At 34.1% G+C, this 22739-nt stretch overlaps 1 protein-coding gene across 1 annotated transcript in view; it reads left to right on the top strand.

Annotated features, from left to right (window-relative positions):
* The window catches only part of CNTLN (centlein), a gene marked incomplete at its 3' end in the record, with an annotated part of 188009 nt that overhangs the window by 140371 nt on the left and 24899 nt on the right, over positions 1-22739 (top strand). Inside the window, exons 20-24 of the mRNA XM_080362311.1 lie at positions 13077-13241; positions 16607-16704; positions 18380-18506; positions 20101-20238; positions 20596-20781. Coding sequence (XP_080218437.1) covers positions 13077-13241; positions 16607-16704; positions 18380-18506; positions 20101-20238; positions 20596-20781 — 714 coding nt within the window. The remainder of the gene's footprint in view (positions 1-13076; positions 13242-16606; positions 16705-18379; positions 18507-20100; positions 20239-20595; positions 20782-22739) is intronic.

Raw genomic sequence — 22739 nt, 5'->3', positions numbered from 1 at the left:
TTCAGGCTAGACATGAGGAAGAAATTTTTTAAACTGTGAGTGGTGAAACACTGGTACAGGTTGCCCAGAGAGGTGGTAGATTCCCCATCCCTGGTGACATTCAAGGCCAGGCTGATCTAGTTGAAGTGTCCCTGGTCATTGCAGGGTGGTTGAACTAGATGACCTTTGAAGGTCCCTTCCAGCCCAAACTGTTCTATGATTCTATGTAACAGGAGAAATTCTGAAGCAGAGGAAGATGCCAGCCCCACCCAAGATATACAAATATGGAGTCGTGGCACAGGGAGAATTAGTAATGAAATGAAGGAAGTAACCTAAATGAGATGAATGTTCCAGAGTGTGGAACAGGAACATTAAAAGGTAGTTAGGCTTTAGCAGAAGAAACACAAAGAGAAGGAAGAATAGCTTTTTTGGTGTAATGTACACAAAATTTAGGATTACACTGGTCTGGTACAGCACCATGGAATTGCTGATTGCACAGCAATTCAAGTAGTGCATAGTTTGTTACGGAAAATTCAGAAAATAAAAAGATATATAACCGTTCTCAATATTTATTTCATATTCTTTTCCTTATGTGTGGAGTTGAGCATAAGAAAACATTTTTTTAGTAAGGTATTAGTGAAAAGGTTAGAAAGCTTTTCATTTTAATTGCGGGCATAGACACAGATTAATCCTTTTTGAGTCAAAATATTCATTAAGGACTGAAGTTGAGATAGTTTGTTAAAGGCTTGGCTTCCAATGGAAAAAAACCCAACAACTTGCTGTTGTTGTTTTGTTTTCAAAATATTGTTGCACTAGAAACTTTGGCATAAAAAAAGAAAACTTGATTTAATATGAGAAACAAGGAAAGGCATTCTGATAGAAATTTCAATCAAAAATCTACCTGTGCTGCACATACTTAAAGATAAACATTTTACAAGCTGTGTTGCTAGAAAAGAATGTAAAGATAATAATGAGGAAAGCTAAGCAGCAAGAGACATAAATTTCCATTTTTTCTTTAGGAAAGCCTGAAACCACAGATAGTTTGTGTTGATTTACAGTATCAAGACCTCAACTTGAATAGTTTTACTTAAAGTTTTCTGATGTTCTGTGTTTTTAATGAACATAATTTAATAAGAAGACATTAGGTATAGAGTACATTTTATTGCAGCCCTCTGTCACACATATTGTGTACAGGTCAAAAAGTGTTTGCATTCCTCAAATTACTCATAATATTTTGAATATTGTATTGTCCTGACTGTGTTTTTATTTTTCTGTCAAGAATTGTAAGATTTTATTCTCATTTCCATTATTCAGCTGCTTCTTTGTGATATTTGTTCTTGCTTTTCATAAAAAGTTTAAAAATTCTTCATACATACAAATACGTATTTTCCTATTTACATGTAATCACTGTTTATTTCCAGACGTGTCTTTACACTGGCAGCTTTTGTTGTAGACATCCTGTGTAGGGTATTCAGTTTATATATGTCAGATCCTCAAGGGCCATGGCTTTTGCCAGATGAAGCACTTTTGATTTTGAGGCTGATGAAACACAGTGCTATTATTGATCTGTGCATGACACAGCCTGTCTCTCTGCTGGCAGAGTGTAGCAACATTTATCCAGGAATTTGTGAAATGTCACTTGGATCATGTTCATAAGGTAAACTGTGCAAAAACCAGGATCCAAGCTGAGAATCCATGAGGAATTGGGCGTGACTCTCTAATTCCTTCGTCCTATCTTCTAGGTCAGCCAAGTGGTATTTGTTAAAACCACATCTGTCTTTCATATTAGGTGTTGAAAAAAGTATGATTATAACTAGGAATACCCTGTACAATATTGTCATACTGTTGTTTTACTTAGTTTTTAGGTCACTTGAGAAAACAATATTTTAAATCAGTGAAAGCGATCTAAACATTGGAAATCTATAATTTCTGTTCTGTTTGTAAAAAAATGACAGTTCCTGTACAGCTGCAACCAGAAAACTCTGCTTATATATTCTAATGAATTTAACTTCTCTTGCTTCACTTTACCTTTAGAGATATGTGGCAATACATGTTTTATCATTAAGACCTCAGTAAGCAATAGTAGTTAGAAAGGGTGTGTGACTGTTTTTACACATGAAGCTGCTAAAATACTGATATTTACATGTTTTGTTTCTTTATAAATTATGACTGGAAAAGGCTGTGCATTTTTGTTAGTATCAAACGCATGTTATGTAAAAATAATGAAAACTCTGGTAAATAATTTAAAAATAATTTAAAAACCAGTCTTCGATATGCTTCTATATACTATTTATCTATTTGTAAAGGGTCAAATGTGACATTTCTTATAAGGAGTGTTCCACCAAAAGACTCGATGTTATCTGCAAAAAAGACACAAAAAGCTGCAATTATTAATTTATTAATTAGTTTTCATTTTCTGTTTCTAAAAGTTATAATAGTGACATTCTGAAAGTTAGCAATGAAAGAAAAAATAATTGTTATTTGTCAATATTTTTCAATTTTAACATTAAAATTTTTTAAATAGTCTCTAGATCACTTGATTTAAAAATCGATTACTAGCTAAGGCAAGAAAAAACAGGTTTTATTGAAGTTAAAGGTTTATGTTCAGCTATCTTAGGATTTTTTCCCAAGTATAACAAAGATTTACTTTTGATTCTTTAAGATAATTTCTGTAGTTTGAATTCCAGAAGATCAAATCAATATTTAAATGAAATACCACTTTTGAATTACCACGTAATGTGCTTAGCTTCTGCTTTTAAAGGTGTTTTTCCCACATTTGTACATAAAAATATACTAAGCCAGGAGGTCAAAAGTTGTTGGATGTGAAAATATATTTGCATACACTATGCAGATATTTTTACATGTTATCCCTCCCTTTACAAGATGGACATATGTGAAATGCAAACTCAGGAGTTTTGGAGAAAGCCAAAATCACAGCTGGCTGGTTCTGGGGATTTTTTCAGCTTGTGGATATGTGTATTTATTTTGCAAGGTTCCACAGGTTGGATAAATATGCATGTCTGTTTCTCAGGAACATGAAGATGGTATTTCATAGTTTGAAGGCCACCTGCTTGTCAAATCTACCACTGCTCATAGCAGAACCATTGCCCGCTTGTCAGGAATTATTTTTTGCAGAGAGTTTTACAGACTACATTTATTTTACTATTTAGCAGTGTCAAGGCACTCTGTGAAATGGTGTATCTTGTTTTGGGCACCACAAATAAAATACACATATCAAAAGAAAGGAACAAGAATTCTGTGAAGTTTTGAACATGTTAACTATGAGAAAAGATTGAAAATGTGTAATCAATGAAACCTATAAAATAATATATCAATGGTAAAGACTGAAGGAGTGTAATAGCCACCTTCCAGTGCATAAAAATTATTTGAAAGGGCTAGTGGTCAGTTTGTGCTTCCGTCTCCTCAAAGTTGTAATTTTTCAAGAAAGATTATTTGGATATAAGAAAAAATTTATCTCTGAGGGCACTGAATTTCTGTAGAAGGCTGCCAGGACAATTTCTCTGTAGTTAAACTGAAATTTTCAGGAATAATCTACTCATATTTTTTAACGTGTGTGCTGAATTTAATGTATTCTTGATATCATTGCCATTCCTGCAGCAATTAATTTTTTTGTCCTTATCCTCAAATGGAAGGACTAGATAACTAGCACAGGAAAAATATCTTAATACTGAAGGGTTTGAACAATGGAGTTAGCAGCTAGTCCTTGCAAACTTGTGTTCTTTGGACACCAAGTTCTCTTTTCACGTCATGCAGCTTATACTCTTTGGTTTCTAGTAAGGTTTATCAGTGATCAGAAAGCAGGACCATAAAAACAAATCCGTTTTTGTCCTATGGGAAACAATGTCAGAAAGAAATATATTTGCTCCTTGAGTTCTTTTGGTTTGTTTCAGAATCTTCACCAGTTCTGCACTGTTAGGTCTTCTGCAAAGTACCAGTTTCTACAATCCACCCTGTTTTCTTACCTATCCTGCACTGAGCTTTCTTTGTTTACTTTATTGCACAAGGGAACTGACATATTTGTTTGAGCTTGCATCTTAGCCCAGCTTTCTCATTCCCACAATCCCTTGTTTAAGCTTTTATGTTCAGAGTTAGTGCTGGTGCTCCATTGTCTTGGCTACTCACTTTAACTACAGGAAGAAACTTCAAAAGACACGTCCATAGCCAGGAGTACAAACCAGAAGAGCACAGCCATTCTCAACACTTTGCCAAGGAAGATGCATGAGCCTTCAGACTGCATTTGATTTTTTGGGAGTCTTCCAAGGAATAAAGGGATAGGAGTCAAGAACTAGGGCATCTTCAACGACAGTAAAAAGGCAAGTGTTACAACCAAGGCTACTTCTGAGGCAAAAAAATGTTATCTGGAAACTACACCTGAGATTCCTTTTCAAAGGTGGATATCTACAGCATTCCCTCCGTGGGATCGCCCTCATTTTTCTCTGCCTTATACCCCAGTTGTGATAGACAATGAGTACTGGCTCACAGGTTTCTTTGGCATCCCTACAGAAGTCAGACACTAATATACTCCTTGTAACCCAAAGGGAAGAGTTTTTGTGTTTTTTAAGTCAAGTTTGCTTGCCCGAAGTCCCTGGACAACATGGACTCAACTACTGCTAGAGAAGGTAGAAGAATGTTTATACTTCCTTACTAATGCTTTGCACTATCTGATTTGCTCTCCTAAAGCTTCATTGACAATTAATGAGGTAATCACAGACTGTTCCCGTAGCTTGTGTCATGTTCAAGTTTATTTTCATCACTCCAGGCTGCCTTTGATTCCTAATGTGGCAAGAGCTTCATTTCTTTCTCAGTAACAGAGACTGTATGGCTAATACCATGTCTCACAACATTCATAGGCACTGGAAAAGGATTTACTCTTTGATGGCTGAACTGATCTGCCTGACCAGCCATCAGGCTGAAAACCTGGCTTTTTCTTATGATGGTCTCTTCCGCTATTTAATATGTAATGTAAGGAATACTTTACCCTAAACTGTTCATTTATGCTTGTAATTTTAGCAAGGGTTCCAATGATAACATAAATTCCAAATGAAAGATAAGACTGTGGGGGTTAATTTACAAGAATCCAGGGGTGAATTACCTCTTTAATTTATATGCACTGCGTTTTAATGGTTATTTTTAAATGCAGTTAATGATTTTGAAAAATACCCCTCTTTGTGTCCTCCATACAATGTCTGTCGTCAGCGTCCTCATACATTGCAGAAGTGGCTAGCAATATGCCTTTATTTTCTTATATAGAAATGTAAATAATACATTAATAATTAGTACAGTATCACCTTCATGGGACTAGAAAAATTCTGGGTTTTTAAACTTTTTCTCCCCCCACATTTTCTTCTGTATTTGTATTTTTGTCCTGCTCTATGAGACCATTGAACTTTTGTAGTAATGCAATCTGTTAATACTGTTTATACTTATTATGTTTTGCTTTTACACAGCTGTCTATGTAAAAAAAAATAAGAAAGCATCTGAGGACATTTTTTTCAGCATTTGTTGATATCTGAAGCGGTTACAGAATAGGTGCTTAAATAATTTTATAAAATTAAATATAGAGCTGTCTTTATAAATTTTGTGTCTAGAATATTGCACGCCACTTCTGAGAATACTTCTGATGTACATATTTTTTTAGTATTTTTTATCTCAAAATACTTACGTCACTTCCTCAAACCTTTGTATATTTTAGACATGTTTTCTGTAAGTTGACAGAAGATAGTCTTTAACACTTGACAAGCTGAGATTTAAACAAACAAACAAAAATATATAAAGAGCAGGGCAGAGTATGGGAGATGGAACAGATTTCCCTACAAGCACAGAATTCCTGCCCAGTTATTTTTGAGACGCAGAAGTATTTCGACAGAAAATGGTTGACTCTCTAAAACAGATGGAAATGAGGAGAGGTTAAATTAATATTTCACCATTCTTTCAGCTGTTTTGTTTCTTTCTTGCTTATATATTCTTTTTAAAATAATTTTAATTTTTCACGATATAAATCTATATGCTTTGGAACTCAGCAAGTAAATCAAAAGAAAGTTTAAAAATGATCTTTAAAATAGCATTTTCATTTTGGTTTTTCTCTGTTTTATGTGAGCTATACAGAAAACAGATGGAAGCATTATTAATTTTTTCCCCCAATGAGTTTTAGTGCAGCATATTTGTATGTGTTATCTGAAACATATGAATACTTAGTATTGCTGCTGTTAAATTCGTAATGAGTTGTAGGGATTGTGAAATTCCCTGACTGGCTCTCATGCAAGTAGTTCATTTGCAGTGCTTAGATGTGTTAAGATTAGGCAAGAGGAATATGGCAAGCACTATCCCTGACCCTAGATGAGAAATTCAAATTTCTGGCTTTCCGACTTTGCCCCAACTCTCATGTCTGGTAAAAATCAGATAAATACTGTGTAACCCTGCAAAAAATCTCGCAATAAAACCTGGTCCTTACTATAAAAGATGGCATGAATTCTGTGTCTTATATTGAAAATTTTCTGATAAGTACAAAGGTGTGGAAATCTTGGGGCAAATTTTATGCATCAGATGGATTTTTTTTGCTTGTATATAACAACACTTAAAATGCATAGGTATGCTAGGTGTTGTAATATCGAAGTCAACTTGTATTTGTTTAAATAGCAATGGTGGGTACACGGAAAGATTGGTTTTGGACTTCAGCCACATCTTCACAACTGGCTTACTATAACATTCAGATATTTTCAAGTGGGACAAAGTGTGGTGAAATGTCTCTGGTTCTATTTTCATTTTAATTTAATTGTAGTAAAACTTATTGTAATATACCATGCTGTGTCTGTGTAGATATTAATACTTCTAATAAGTTAAACTAAGTAAGATATAGTATAATGTACTTTAATCCTAAATATTTTTCTTTTTCAAGAAATAGCAATTTTTAAAATTTCTCTAATTTTTATCTGAAAATGTTAAGGCCTTATATCCAGGGTCCTGCATATCTGCATATATTGGGAGTTTACATCTCTGCTTTGGTAATTCAGTCCCTACAAAAATTAAAGCACATAGTTGTGAACATATAATTGATCATAATGAAACTACTTATATGATTAATGTTACATACATAGTTAATAGTCCTTACATTCCTTTGAAATTTGCAAGGACAGATTGAGTGCTGCGTCTGCTTTGGTACAAAAGCAAGATAGTGTTCTTAACATGTGTAGAAATTAGGCATGGGATACAGCAGTATTTACTCAGACAGAGACATGAAATGAAAGAGATAGAAAATGCAAGCCGAAATAGAATTGCTGCAGGTCAACCCCCTTATCTTTGAATTGGTGTTATTGTTATACAGTTGACATGTTTCAGAAGAATTTTCATCATATTAAAAAAAATGTTACCTGTGTCATTACTAAGTTGGTTTTGTTTGTTTGTTTTTTTGTTTGTTTTTGTTTTCCATAGTTTATTTGAAAAATTACTGGTTGCACAATGTGCAGTTCTGTATTCAGGTTTGTCTGTTGTTTATAACAGCAGATGATTTCTTGGAGAATTGGGCCCAGAATATATTACTCCAATTCATTTATGCATGAGTGTGTGTTTCTCTAGGATAGATATATGTGTTCTACTGTTGATCTATGTGGTATTATCATTATTTACAAAAAGAAAATAAAACAAAACAAAATGTAAAATGGACCTATTTGCTCTGACTTTATGGATTTTATTTTTTTATTACTTCATCAGATGCCATGGCCAGGACAAATGTTGTAAGACTAAGTTTTTATAAATTATAGAATAAAATTAGCTGTAAGTTAACTATAAAATATCTGACTAGAATTGCAAGTAAAACATTTGTTTATGAAGTGTTATACAGCAAATAGTGCTTTATAGACAGTGATTATACTGTTCAATACTAGTGTATGATTAAGAAGACATTCAAAGACTTTGATAAGAGTCTTTGTTAGTGCTTACAACTGTGTTCCCAATAATAGCTGAATTTATAATTTGAATGTGTGAAAGGGCAATTCCGTACCTAACTGTAAACACTGCTTTTATAAAGCTGATGAACTGTGATTGTGTTAAAGCGATCTTATCAATAGGACAACTGTGTTTTTTCTTCAGTAAAATGCTTGAGATGAGAAATAAACCTCTTATCTGCATGCTGATATCTGTATTTCTCATCTGGGAACTAATTTAAACACTTCATGAGAGATTGACATTTTCAGTGCCTTAAACATCCTTAAAAGCTGCTTTGTTCATTGCAAGCCATATTTAGTATGACCTCATAATAATGTAGCACACCTCAAGTGTCATGCCTGTCTTTACTATGCACATTGGAGCTGTGTTCATCTATACTAGACAACTGCACTTCAAGGGTAGATTTTTTTTTCCTTGATAGGCAATTAGCAGTAATTAGGAAGATTCACTTCAGTAAGATGTCAACATGAGATTGTTTTAAAAAGTTGAATGTCAGTGGCTTTAAAAGAGGGGTTTTTTCCCTGACACATAGGTATGGCATGTGAAACATGAAATGTTAATTTAACTTTTCTGCGTATTATTCATGCACAATATTATTTTGTCATTCAGATACTACACTGACAGAGTGCAAAGGGTGTTAAAATAGTGCTGCTAGAATAAAAAGAGGATTAATCTACCATTGGCCAATTAGCCAAAGGGTACTTAATGGTCTCTAAAGGCTACTGAAGTCTAACAACTAGCTAAAGCACTGGCAAGAAGTCCTCTATATTACCTTCATTTACTTGACATTTTGTGAAACAGAGTCAGATGCTGATAACTGCATTTGACTGAAAAAAAGAAAAAACCTGAGTGATACAGTAGACTTTACTAAAATTTCAGAAGAATAAATGACAAATATTTTTACATTTTAGAACTTTTTCTGGCTTTGTGGAGGTCTTTGTTTCGATATTAAATCACCAAAGATTTCTGTTTCATATTTTGTCTTCATGTCTAGAATACTAAGAAATGAACAACTTACAGCACTGGCATGAAAAAAGCTTTCACTGAGGATTTAGTGTTATTTGCCTTTTGTCTATATGGTCACATTAAGTATGCAGCACAGTTGGCTTTTTAGTCTGGTATGTATATTTTTGTATTTTCAGATAGCTATGTACCATCTTTATTAATTTTAACTTTTTTTTTTTTCTGTGACCCATCAGGCAGAAGTAGGTTTTGATTCAAGAGAACAAAACAGGGTCAAGATTAGTGGAATTGAGTCAATAAATTTTGCCTTGGATATCGTAAATAGGTTTATCATTATGTTATAATAACATTTTATAGAGTGCATAAAATCATAAACAGCTAAGACTGTGCCTGCAAATATGTTTTGAAAAGTTCTTTCATGGTTTATGTGTGCAACAAGTACTGCTTATCTTTTATGTTTTTCATGATCAAGCTAAAGCTGTGAGAAAATAGCATTCTATTTAACACCTTTTAGATGAGCCATGTTAGATTTTAGAATAGAACTTGGTACAGGAGTTATGCATGTAGCAAATGTATTTTATTACCTACGCTAGCAAGGATTCTTGAAGAAAAAAAGGAATATGTTGAATTCAGATTTCTTACAGACGTCTCTGTGCACATTGTAATGTTTTCATCTGCCAGGATTTTAGGATGGGAAGCTTCATAATAAATATGATTTTTACACATCTGAAGATATTTAGATTGGTTATAGCTGGATTACAAAATAAGTAGTAAAAAAAGGCTGTGTCATTCCTTACAAAAGTGTTTCAGAAATACCTGATTTACATCCTGTTTTATAATTTTGCCTGAGAAGTACATTCTATGTAATGTATTCTGCAAATAAAAATCTATGGGATCATGTACAGGAGTGGCAGTGCAATAGCAGGCACCACCAACAGAAATGGCATTTTCATACGTGCCAGTTGCAGGAGGGTGACTCTGCTGTAAATAAGTGAGAAGCTTCTTGCAGGCCTGTTTTGATGCCAAAGAGCAATAGGCCATTCCAGGAGCTTCCTACATTAATCCATTGGGCCTTCCATGTCTTTCTGAGGAGAGGGCTTATGGTAAAAAGCCTTGCTGAGTCACTGGAAGTTTTACATTCACTACACAGAAACTGAGATTTTATCACGTATCCCATTGTGTTCAGCAGAACCGGGTGTCATGGGTATACAAGGAGCAAGGAGATTAAGATAGATGGATGTTAAAATATTGAATCTATAAACATCTGTTAAGCCAAAACACTCTGGAGGAGGTGCAGCAGACAAAGGCCGCTACACAGTGGAGGAACAGCAGTAGCCTGCCTTTACCAACATCTGGTCTAGCTGGTGTTTAAGATTCTACCTTTCCTCCTGGTGACCTATTCCCCTGGAGTAAATCCTTTTTACTCTGTCACTCAGGATTTGCATGCATGGTAGCACACACACCAAAAACCCTGTGTCTAAAAAGGAAAAAAGAACAAAAGACTTGACTTAAAACTTGGGAAGTGGTGAGAGACAGAACAAGATGAACTTGCTTCTTAAGTAAGTAAATGCAAGGAATATCTTTTACGCATAAATATCTTGCCGGGGCAGGGTGGCTGTTTTTCACATCCCATGTAGACTCATATGGTGTTTTCATGTACCCTTTCTATATATTGCAAATAGAAGAGTCATGCAATGGTATTACCAACCCGGTAAACACCATTTACATTTTCTCCAGAACTATTAGGAGACAACCTTCTTGATATCTCTGATTGCAATTGTGTGCCTGTCTTAGTCTGCTTTTGCAAGTTGGTAGGTGTTTGTCTTGTACATCATATACTACTTTGATTTCACCCCCATAGTTCTGATGCTGTTTCTGAATTTATGTACATTCATATTTTAAATATTTTTTCCTACCTCCTCACTTAAGTAAATTCTATAACCAACATAGCACTGTCGTTTTTGGCACCTGTGCCATAAAAGCCCTTTCTTTTTTTGCTATATTTGCCATCATTTTTGGGAATGTGGTTGCTACAATCATGGCATTTTAGACCAGATGCATTTTGGCGGCAGCAGTAGTATAAGAAACTTCTGAGAGTCATGAGCTATCTTGGGCAGATACAGGGGCATTTCTAATTTTAATCAGAAATATTGATCTAGCTATGATGTTTTTTCTTTTCTTTTTATGAATAATTTATTACAGAGACACTGAATCATGAAATTCTGCATGTAGAAATATTGGCTATACTGGACGAATTAACCTAATCTTCATATCTTTCTGTACTACTACTGTTTTTGCTTATTAAAGTAGCCTTCATTTTGTCTTTTACTCAGAGTGTATTAATTGTGAGAATAATGTATCAGATTAAGGAATAACCAATTAGAAAATACATTAACACTATTTATCTCTTGTTCAATAATGACAGCAGATGCAGAAAAGAATGGAAAGATCCAGCCCTTTACTAAGAATAGTACTTATCTCACCCTATTGCCTTTAATAAATGCACTTAAGTGTGAAATCCTGTTAGAGTTTTAACTTTAAATACAGGATGCATTTTCTTGTCTCCATTATGTTTTTTTAACCTAATGCAAAATCTACAAGCGTTCTTTTGTCATTCGTAATGGGAATCAACATTACCATAAGTAGTTTTTCTTTTGTTTGGAGATATATATGTGATCTTGAGATGGTCAGGATGGAAGTGTGTGTTTATATAAATGCACATATATATACAAACTTTTTTCTAATAACATCAAACAATATAAAATCAATGTTGTAGTTAAATATAATAATAAAATACTTGGAAATGGAGGACTGTCTTTAACCTTCTCACCCATGTTTTTTTGTGTACCAGCATATAACTGGACACATATTTAGTAATTTCAAACTGTATTATTTTGTCTAGTTTTTTAATCAGGATTCTTCACAAAGGAAGGGGGTTTTGCCCTTCAACAGATTTTAATTTGTATTGAGAGATTTCCATTTTGTTTAATTGTTCATTGTGTTAAACTACTGTATTACAATCTTCTTTGGAATAATAAGATATTACTGTGGTTACCCTCTTAAGAAGCAGAGAGTTGTTAGGCCATTGGTGGCTTTCAGCTGGCTACAGATTCATGACAGTCAACTACTAGCATGAAAATTATTTCAGTTCCCCTTTTCGCAGAACAACATTCAATATTTTTAAAACTAAGTCAAATATTTTATTTAAAAGATTACATCTGTAAGGAGTACTGTGAAATATATTGTTACAAAGATTGAATAAGTCTTGTCAGTTGTCAATCAAGTGCAACAAAACTGAGAGTTTGTTTGCATGTTATTTATTTGAACTAAATCCCTAACAAGCCTCGTCTAGGCTAATTGGACTTAGCATTTATGTTGCTAAATGAGAAGCGTTTTGGCTGCAGTATAGGGTGGTAAGACCTACCCAGTGGAATAAACAACTAACATCTGTTATCCTGTCCTGCTCCAGCTTGGCTTTTACCACTTAAGTACCTCAGCCCTAGAGTCAAGGTTATGGAATATGTGGTTCTCTGGCTATGCTGCATATATGTGAAAGGGAAGAAATAACACAACATGAGTAAAGACCAGCCAACCAGAAGATATTTAGTGCAGCTGGTCCACTTTGCTTTAACCTCTACAAGCCCTACAAATATCAAAACAGAAGCCAAGAGAAGGGTGTATGTTTTATGGCAGTTGTCAACACAGCAATTCAAGTGAGCTTACAGGGGTCACCATTAAAACAGATTTGACATTTAACCACCTTTAATACGCATTGGTGTCTGAGGCACCTTGGTATTTCTTCAGTCTCTGTGTAGAAATAATTGCAGAATCTCAGAGAGGCTCTAGGTAAACAGGGTTCAACAGTAACTACTGTTATAGTTTTATATTTTAATTTTTGCCTATAATGGTGAAAATAGCAGTATGTAAAGTAAAAATTGAATTACGTTGCCTTTAAAAAAATTCCTTGTTGTTAATGTTGTTCGACTTGTCTTTCCTGCTGGATTTGATCTTTGCATGGACTAGACAATTTGACCAACAACTGTGAAGTATAATTACAGATAATGTATACTGTTTCATTCCTCTTGAAATATGAACCAGCGAAGTATCTCATATGATCAAGCAGAAATACTTTCAGGATGCAATTGTGATTGTTTCTTCTGTTTGTGAAACAGGTGTTGACCTCCAACCTGGCCAAATGGCAACAAGAGAAGGAAGATTTAGAAGGAAAATTGAAGTTGAGAGAACATCTGTCTCAAAATGCTGGCAAGAGTGAAGACAACCCAGCTCCTTCAAAGAATATTGATTTAGAGATGAAACAGCTGCAGTGCAAACTGAAGGTGACAGAACATATTATCTAGTGTTGAGGGTAATTCATATGAACAGTATTTCGTAACTGGGTCAAGCAGATATATGTATACTCACATATGCATATAATTTCTATATCTTAGCCAATTATTAGCAACTTAGGTGTTAGATAACCTTTGAGGTTAAACAAAAAGTAGTCAAAACCAGGAGAATTAACAGTTACAATTAAAACAGTTTTGGAAGATCTAATAGGCCAGACAGGGGGCTTGCTGGGTTTTCACACAATGATCACATGCATCTTGTCAGAAATGCTGTAGAATTACTTCACTAAGAATTGTGTTGATGAATTCCTTCCTTTAAGAAGGAGGTGAGCAATAGCTGTCTGTGGAAGGGGATCATAGAATTTGGGCTGATGAGGCAGCTCATGTACTGTAACAATGTTGTGTTACCTATATGTCACTACTATTCTTGTCTTAAAAGAGCCATCATTCTTGTATTTTTGTAGATTAGCTGGTAGGAAGATACTAGTGTATCAATGATTTCATTTTTCAGTCTCCAGTGATTCTGTTGTATGTGGATGATGTAGATGCTGGACTGTCTTGATCTGAGAGCTTTCTCAGCAAGTAGCCCGGCTCTAACATATTAATTCTTCCTCTCTTCTCACTAGAGGAAATACATATGTGACGGAATGTCTTAAAGTTGTTTTGGTTTCTTTGTCCCCCATCATTTTGTGTTTAATATTTGAGGAAAGCGAAAAAGTCAGAATGGTACAGCTTGCTGCTAGAAGAGACGTCACACTAGCAAGCCAGCTGCCAAAGGATCAGCTGGAAGACAAGGCAATGTAACTGGCTTTGGCTATTAAGTGCTGGAATAGCTGTGCTAGCGCACGGGATGTGAAAAGTGCTCACACCTCTTAGCTGTTGATGGTAATTGTGGTATTACAGATCTTGGCTGTGTCACACTGGGTGCATAACATCTAAATTCAAGGATTAGTAAAGTTAGGTCACAGAGATGAGGACAGCAGAGTAGCCATGAAAAGGCACATAACTTCATCTAATTTATTAACCAGTTATGAGAAACATGTCTTGAAACCATACACGCTGACTTCTTGAGTGTTGTTTTTAGATTTTGGGTTGACTAATCTGCTTCTGTTGCTGGTGAGTGGTAATTTCTGTTAATTAAGGTTGTTCCTTTTAGATGAGTGACCTCATTACCCAGAACCTGGTAGTCAGTTGCTCCATGACAGTAAGAAAAATGAGGGATTTGATGTTTTGGGTTTTTTGTTTGGCTCATTGGTTTGTTTGCTTGTATGTGGTTTTGGTTTTGTTTTGTTTGGGTTCTTTGTTGTTCGTTTGTTTGTAAAATACTGTGAGAGTAACACTCATGCCAGAAGCCTACTTTATTTGTCTGCCAGATGTGAACTGCACAATATATTGGTAAAAATTAAAGCTTTTTTGCTTCTGCAGCAGAGGGAACATTTAGCAAATGTATATAAATCTGATGTGAAAAATACTAACATGACTTTTATTTCTTTCTTAAAGACATGTTACATTTTTAGTGTAAAAAATGTACAAGTACATTTAAAATAAATATAGTCCATGGCCCCATATCCAGATTAATAGAGTAAAATCACTGGTTGCTGCACTTGAAGAGAGTTCGGGCCGTAAGGGCCTCAAAAGCTACTTAAATCAAGTTGCTGAAAGCCTTAGCCTTATTTTGACCAAATAATTTTTCAATAATATAAGTCTTGCAATTCATGTTTTGCAGAAGAAACTGACTGACGTTGTCAACTATTCTTCTAGACTATCTAGCATACTTAAAAAGGGGATACAAAGTTATTCTCCCAAATGTCTGAATGTGGAAGCAGCAAAAGGTTTCCTTATAGCTCAAAATCTCGAAGTACCTGGTTTTTTTGTTCTGTTTTGTTTTTCCAGAACTATCTTCACAGTCTTTGTTTATGTTGTATGTAATGACTCCTTGTATCTTTGCCAATAGGAAGAAGTGAGTGAGGTGTGGGTAGTGAATTTGGAAGCAAAATACCTTAAGCATACGTGTTTGCCTCTGAGCATGTGCAGAGGCCCACCTAAGTACTCTAATTTATATCTAGAATGTAAACCATGTAACTGGGTGCTCTGCTTCACACTAATAAAGTTCAAGCTCAACAAACAGGTCTCGGGAAACTCAGGAATATTCTGCTAGCGTACATAATTTTAACAATTTTCTGGTTATACCTCACATTATAATAATAGTAAATAGACTAGACAAGTTATTAAGGACAATATTTTATATCTAACTATGCTCACAAGAATATATACTCCCCTTGAGGTGCACAGGGTTATGTACAGTACTCCTATTAATGTTAATAGGCATTACAAGTCTGCACTGAGCAGAGAAATTCTCCTAAAGTTTCTTTGTTTACAGCATGTCTTATCTGTTCACTTATTGTTTATATGTGATGAGTGAAAAGCCTTAGTACAGTGGCTGAACCTGTAGGCGTATATGCACACATATATGTTGTGCGTACACTTAACACATATGTATCTTTTGGCAACACCTCCTGGAGTTCTGAAATCTCCGTATGCAATATATTTGAGCTGCTGTTTTTGGCAATGCCATTCAGTGCATATGCTGAGATTGCTAAAAAGGCTACTTAGTTAAATTTCATATTTTTATTTCTGTAGAGTGAGTATGTTTTTCTGTATCTAAATCGTGGGTTGTTTATCTGTGTGTTTGTGTGGAGGAATTGATGCTTTTTTCACTTCTTACTGTGTACAATGAGGAAAGGCCAACAGCTATATAATTCTTCTTCAATGGAATTACACATGCCTGAAATTTAGGATTGTACCATTTTGTTACTGAAATGTAGGATTTGTATGGCCAAATGGAATTGTCTTTGTCTTGTTCTTTGAGTTCCAAGGGACACTAAAACAGCTGCTCTTGTAGATTGTCTTGCATTTCTAATTGCACAAGATGAAAAGGATTATTGGAAATTGTTGCTATATAGATGTAGGCCCCTTGTGCTCTAGAACTATACCATTCATGGATGTAATTCAAAGGAAGATCTGATTTTATTTTTCTTCTTTTCTGTTACCTTTTCAGCTGCCTGTGCTATGCAACTTGATAGGTACCTAATAGGTACACTTAGTTTTCAGATACCCTAGGGAACATTAATCATACATTATTAGTGCAATGGAAAAGTACTGATTTTGATAATATTTTGCAAATAATGTACTTTGGCCTAAGTGTAGCTAGAAAATACGAATGGTTCTTCTGTACCAATTAAGAACATTCATAAAATATGTGGAAGTTTACACAGCCTATTATTTCAAAAAAATAAACTGTTGACTGCAATAACATTCAGTCTACTTTATTTATACTTCAATATTTTTCAATATAGAACTCGAATAATGAAATCACTAAGCAATCGACCACCATTAAGTCACTGAAAACTGAAGTCCAGGAAAGAGAAGAACGGATTCGGGAACTACAAGCGAAGTATGTTAAGTCTTCTATCCATTGTGTTTGGTGCCACCCAGTGGCAGCTGTATGATTGTTGCAACATCAACCATTCTTAAATCGATTTTTAGGATAATGTTTTATTCTTCTTTTTGTTGCAACCTTGCAGAATGTTACAGGGTGTTTTTAGCAACTGGAGCAGTACATGCCAGAACTGTGTTTTGTTCAAACTAGTGAGTGATGAGCTTGATGCAGTATCTGTGTTGCAATAAGAATACCTAGACCCTAGAGTAGACTGTTTTATCCTTGATGTAAGTCTAAATGAATTCCTCAGCATGGTTAAGCACAGTCTTTCAAATAAAGTAATTATTTGCCTAGGGGCTAAGAGACACGTCAAGATTCAGATGCTTAAACAAGATTAAATATCCAGTCTTATATTCATAAAAAGTTCAAAAGGACAACTGTATTTGTTTCTATTTGAATTGATTAAAGTTTCTTACTTATTTTGATATTCACATGTATTGTTGTGAAGTATGCAACTGAGATTTTCATTCTACCTACTGTAACTGGTATAATACTGTTCTTCAATTATATTACTATATAAACATACCCTATTAGTATATCTGTGAATTTTTTGCCTGTCCCAGAGTTTACCTCCTCTAACCAGTCTAATTTTTTACTTGTAAATAGAATGCAGTTTACTCACCTCAAATCAGTTAATTTCAGAAATACAGAATTCTTTAAATTGTTAAATTTTGTACTATGTGTATTTTCTTTTCCAAAATGAAACTGAATTTTTCCACTGTACAACTTAAATTTAAAACAGTGTTACTGGTTATGGTGTTCCCTTTACAAAACAGATAGTGTTTTTTCATAAACTGTAAGACATAATCACCAAAATAAAAATAGTATAAATGTGAAATAGATGAAAGAAATTTTAAGTTGCACAATTTACCTGTTCTTTTTAATGCGATATTGACATGGTATCAACAATGTTTTATTCCTGAACTTGTTACCATCATACATTTTGCCTTCGTTTAAAAAAAAACCAAAACAAAACAGAAGTCTGAACATACTCAGGTATTGCTTATGTTTATATTTAGAATATTAATTTGTACCATAAAGGTGGAGGCATTGTATAAGGCATAATTCCTCATTGAACAGAGGTTACATTGTAGTACATGGGAGTTTCTTTTTTATAAGTTTCTGAAAAACGCTAATGTTATTTCTGGGTTTTGCAGTGTTTAAGAATTACCTGACATAAGATAGAGATTTTTTTTGGAGTTCTGTGTAGTTGTCAGTTGTAGAAAGGGAGACTTCCTCCTTTCACTTTCTTTTAAAAGTAGTTTTGTACAAAATAGTGTTTGAATGATACCTGCTTCAGGTTTTCAGCAGTTTTTTTTGCCTTTTTTGATAAAAGCTTAAGTAGAACTTTTATGATTTCAGATCAAACAAGTTAGAGCATAAGCCACAGCAAAAAGCAAATAAATTGCGTGTTTAGAAGTAGGTCTTTTTTATATGATACTTGAAACTGGTTTTAACGGTTGAGAATACAGTGAATTTCAATAATTGTGTCAGCTTTTATTTTAAAAAATGTTCTAAAATTTCAGGAAAGATAGTTTGTCTACTGCATTTATACTTATAGTGTTTAAAATAGTTGCATATTAACAATATTTTTCAGCAGTGACATGCTGTGTAACTTCTTCCCTTCTAGGATTTCTCGATTGGAGAGGGACCTTAATATGAAAAGACACTTGATAGAAGACTTAAGGTCTCGTGTAAAAGCAAATCAAGAAAATGAGAAAACCTGTAATGAAACATTAGAAAGTCTTGAGAGAAAGGTACTTCTTTCTTGCCAGCAGAAGGCATTTCAACATGCTATACATACTAAATCAATATATTGCTTTAAGCAAACAACATACAGTTAATTTAAGGGTGTAATTCCCTCCACTATAATTTGTATGAAATCAGTATATGGTAATAGCTTGGATGGATTCAGCATAATTTAATGTATGTTCATGAGAAGTGTAATTAAATATTAAAATGTTCAGAACACTGGGTTGCAAGGATGTGCCATAAGTAGTGAGATTTAGTTTTATGCACTGTAAGTTCATAAAATACAGTAGACTTGAAACAAGGCTGATTTTATATGACATATGCGAATGAAGTCCCTGCTCCTCTACTGGCTATAGGAATTAAATGCTTTACTATGTTAATCTGTTGTCTGCTGCAACATATGAATGATTCACAGTTCTTTGCTTAATGTAATCCTATTTCTGTAGGCAGAACTTAATTTCTGTAGCTAATTATTTTCCACTGCAGAATTTTAGTATGGTTTCATTGATGCTAGAACTTTTATATGTTTTGACATATTTCTATATTATACAACCAATGTATTGCGCTTTGGCCTTTAATTCCAGAAAACAGTTTATGGTATTTGGTTGTTTGTGAGGTTATGCAGCCTATGACCCCAAACTAGATATAAACAATTTACCAATTTGCTTTTGTTTTCCTAGAATGTGGGTGCTCTCTGAATACCACAGGCACTGTCTCTGCTTGCAGCCACATAGCATTTGCAGCTCTAGAGCGAGCTGCACTTTTTCTTCCTGCCGAAGATAAGGTGGTGTTAAGAAATCCGCAGACAGGGAGTGGGAGCATAAGAAAATAAGAGAACTAAAATATGAAAAGAGAAAAATACCTGGTTCTGGTTTTAGACAAATGGTTTAGAATGGAACAAAGTAAATTAATACTGATCTTTGGGTATTTTAAGTGCTGCATTTCTCAGATTCCAGAGAATCAAATTCCATACATTAATTTGATTATTCCATGTGCAAAATCAACTTGATGAATTTTACATTATCTTCAGCAGAAGATCAAAGAAATTCCCTGTTATGCGACATTGTTCAGGAAAAGTTTGTGATTAATGCTGTCAGGAGAGCTGAATGATTTTCTAGGAGCACCCGTCTATTTCATTTTACCCAAAATCAGTGTTTGCATTACATGGCAAAATTACTATGATTATCTAAGAGGCTTTACAGACTATTACCTTGTAGACAGTTATCATTTTCTCAGCTGAGTTTTAATTAGTGTTTTTGCCTCTGATAGAAGAAATGCGTGGAAGTTGTGGTTTGCTTCCTTTTGCATGTGCTGCAACAGTAAAATATAAACAAACAGCTCTGTAAATGGAGAGCTTTTACTTACACTTAATACAAGTCAAGACTTTATGTAACAAGATTGTGTGCAAACTGATCTCTACTGGATCAGCAGTAGAGATTTATTGAAGGCTATAATTTGAGAAAAAAAAAAGTACTTTAATCAAATTATTTATATACTACATGTATGTTTATGCAATTTGGTAAGCTTAGTTTTGGTTTTATTTTCATTTTTAAGTTTATGTCTTAATAGTCAATTGCTCTTGGCCTTTTGTTGTTTCAGGTAAAGACACTGGCTGAAGACTGTTCAAACAAAAAAACTTCCATTGACTCGCTGAAACAAAGACTTAATGAAGCTACGAAAGAGAAGTCTCAGTATGAGCAGATGTATCACAAGGCTAAAGATGAGTTGGAGCAAAAGGTATATTAGAGATGTGATGGCTCCACTCTGGAACCATTTCATACCTCACTTTCAAGTGAAAAGTTGCAAGGTCATCAGCTTAGGCTTTTTAAATACAGAAGGGGAAAAAAGAACAGAATAATGGTACTGTGTTTCTCTGATTTAATTCAGTCATATCACTGAAATTTAGATGCTGAAACATGTGCTTAATGACTGAAAATGAAATAATTTTTTCCTGTGAAATGACATTGTATGTGTTGCAAGTAGAATGTTCTGTGATGTTAAACATTGTGTGAGAGGCTGACTTGTTTGTGTTCTACCATACCTACTTACCAGCTTTTAATACATCACTGCTGTTTATCTGTGGATGTGTTTCAGGATCTCAAACTTAGCAATCTAGAGAGCAAAATGGTTGAGACTGAATGTGCCATGACTGAACTTGAGGCAGCTGCATCTCAACAACTACATGGCTTGGCAAAACAAAGTGGACAGGCTTTGGAAACTGTACAGAAGAAACTGCTGCTGGCCAATGACAAAATAAAAGAGTTCGTGACATTTGTGAAGGTTAGAATTTTGATTTTCTTTTGAGTGTTCAGATGAATAAAGGTATCCTTGAGTGAAACCAAAATGTAAAATATTAGATGAAGGGAGTCTTTAGTGCATTGCCTCTTCTGGAACAATCTTTGAGGTTTCTTCACTGTCCTGGTGTCAGCTCTGAGCTCGTCTAAACAAGGTCAGTCAATGGCTCTAGGTCTCTGACCTAGACTTCCATAATTTTTATTGGTCATCTTTGTGTCTATGGCTGGCAGTGTACTTGTTCCCAAGAAAAAGTGCTTAGTTGTATGTATAGCAAATTACTCTGCAGAAAAAAAATTCCCAATCTATTTAAGAAAATAATTCATATCTTTTGATTAGTGCGAATTACCTCATTTTCCACATGTGTTGCTTTTTATTGCAGAAATATTAAATAAGGAAGCCTCCATATTGCAAAATTGAAAGCAGTTTTAAAAGCAGTATCTAAAACATTATTTTCTTATTTTAGTTAAGTATTTAACAATTTGCTGCAGTGCATCATTCAATAATATTGTGTCTGTGGTGTTATACAATTGCACATCATACTACTTAATTGTGAAGTTTTGCAGAATGGACTGATCTGTGTTTTGTTACTTAATAATTGAAATATGATTTTTTTTACTTTTCTGAAATATCCACTACGTAACTGAGAATTATAATGCCTGTTCAGTATATATCTATCTTTAATTTAGTATATATCTATTATATACCTATTTCCAGACAAGGTTATATCTTACTAACTCATGAAACAGATCCACTTGTCTACTGTTCATTTCTTTAGAGGTGATCCGCTTTCAGGTATGTTTGAGCCAGTCTGATAGCATCCAAAGTAAAGACCAGTGGTATTCTGATTAACAATGTTTAATGAAAACTAAAATCCTAAATTCAAAGAATTTATAAGCGAAAATTTCTAAGGTGAAAGTGAGGTTTGACTTTCATGGAAAAAAAAAGTGCCTGTTATTTTTAAAATGTTATTTTAAAAATTTCTTAAGTTTGTGATTAAAATAAAGGATATCTTCTTCTTTATCATTGGGAAAGTGGTATAAAACTGATCACTGTGCCCTGTCATTTGGAAGTATCTTGCCTATTCTTGTTATTTTTCTTGGAGGAAAATGTGATTTCTTCTAATACAGAAAGCTTCCTCTAGGAGGAAGAAATGCGTGTTCTTTCCACAGCTGCATGCTTATTTTTGGCTAAGTATGGGAAATTCTGAATTAATCAAATGCATTGCCTATTTTTTGTTAATGAAATACTCCTATGTCATTGATGACAGAGAGAGACTTAATTGAATCTTCATTCAGGCTGCTATGAATTTTGGAATGAATTAATTGAATAAACTGTAGCAGCCATTATAGACAAAGGAGATAAACAAGTGTTCGTACTGTCAATACTTTACATACTTCCATAATAAAAAGTTTGTCAAAAATTAGAAAATGAGAAAGCAAAAGATCTGTTCTCAAAAGTAGTGGTAATGAGGAAAATCACCTATTAGCAACTATTATGATACTTCTTTTATTGTTGAATAAGATCACTGCTTCTCTGTTACTTACCATGAATATTCATTAGCATCTACACAGTTGTACTGTATGTGAAAAGAATGCTAATATGTAGTTTCTCTATAAATAATAATAATATTTAGCTAATAAAAGCTAGATATGTAGTTTCTCCCCTGGATAAAAGAATATGCATGCATATTTCAAGTAACATTTTTGCTGACTACTGTTGCTCTGCAGAAAGATTTTTTTCAAAATAAAGATGCTGTCTATGAGTCAAATATTGATGAACAGGGAGTTCCTCAGTAGACTGCTTTATTTAGTTAGGTGATAAATATTTATGGAAAAAAAAGTTATCTGAAAACAGACTTGATTTGCAGTATGCCACTGTACAAAATATAGTTAAAAATCCTTGGCATTTCATTGGAATCTTGTAGTACATCAGGTAAATCCTGT

This window comes from Nesoenas mayeri (genome assembly GCF_963082525.1).
Source record: "Nesoenas mayeri genome assembly, chromosome: Z".
In the NCBI taxonomy this organism is placed as follows: Eukaryota; Metazoa; Chordata; class Aves; order Columbiformes; family Columbidae; genus Nesoenas; species Nesoenas mayeri.
Note: the sequence above shows the minus strand (reverse complement) of the source record. Positions and strands in the feature narration are given on the sequence as shown.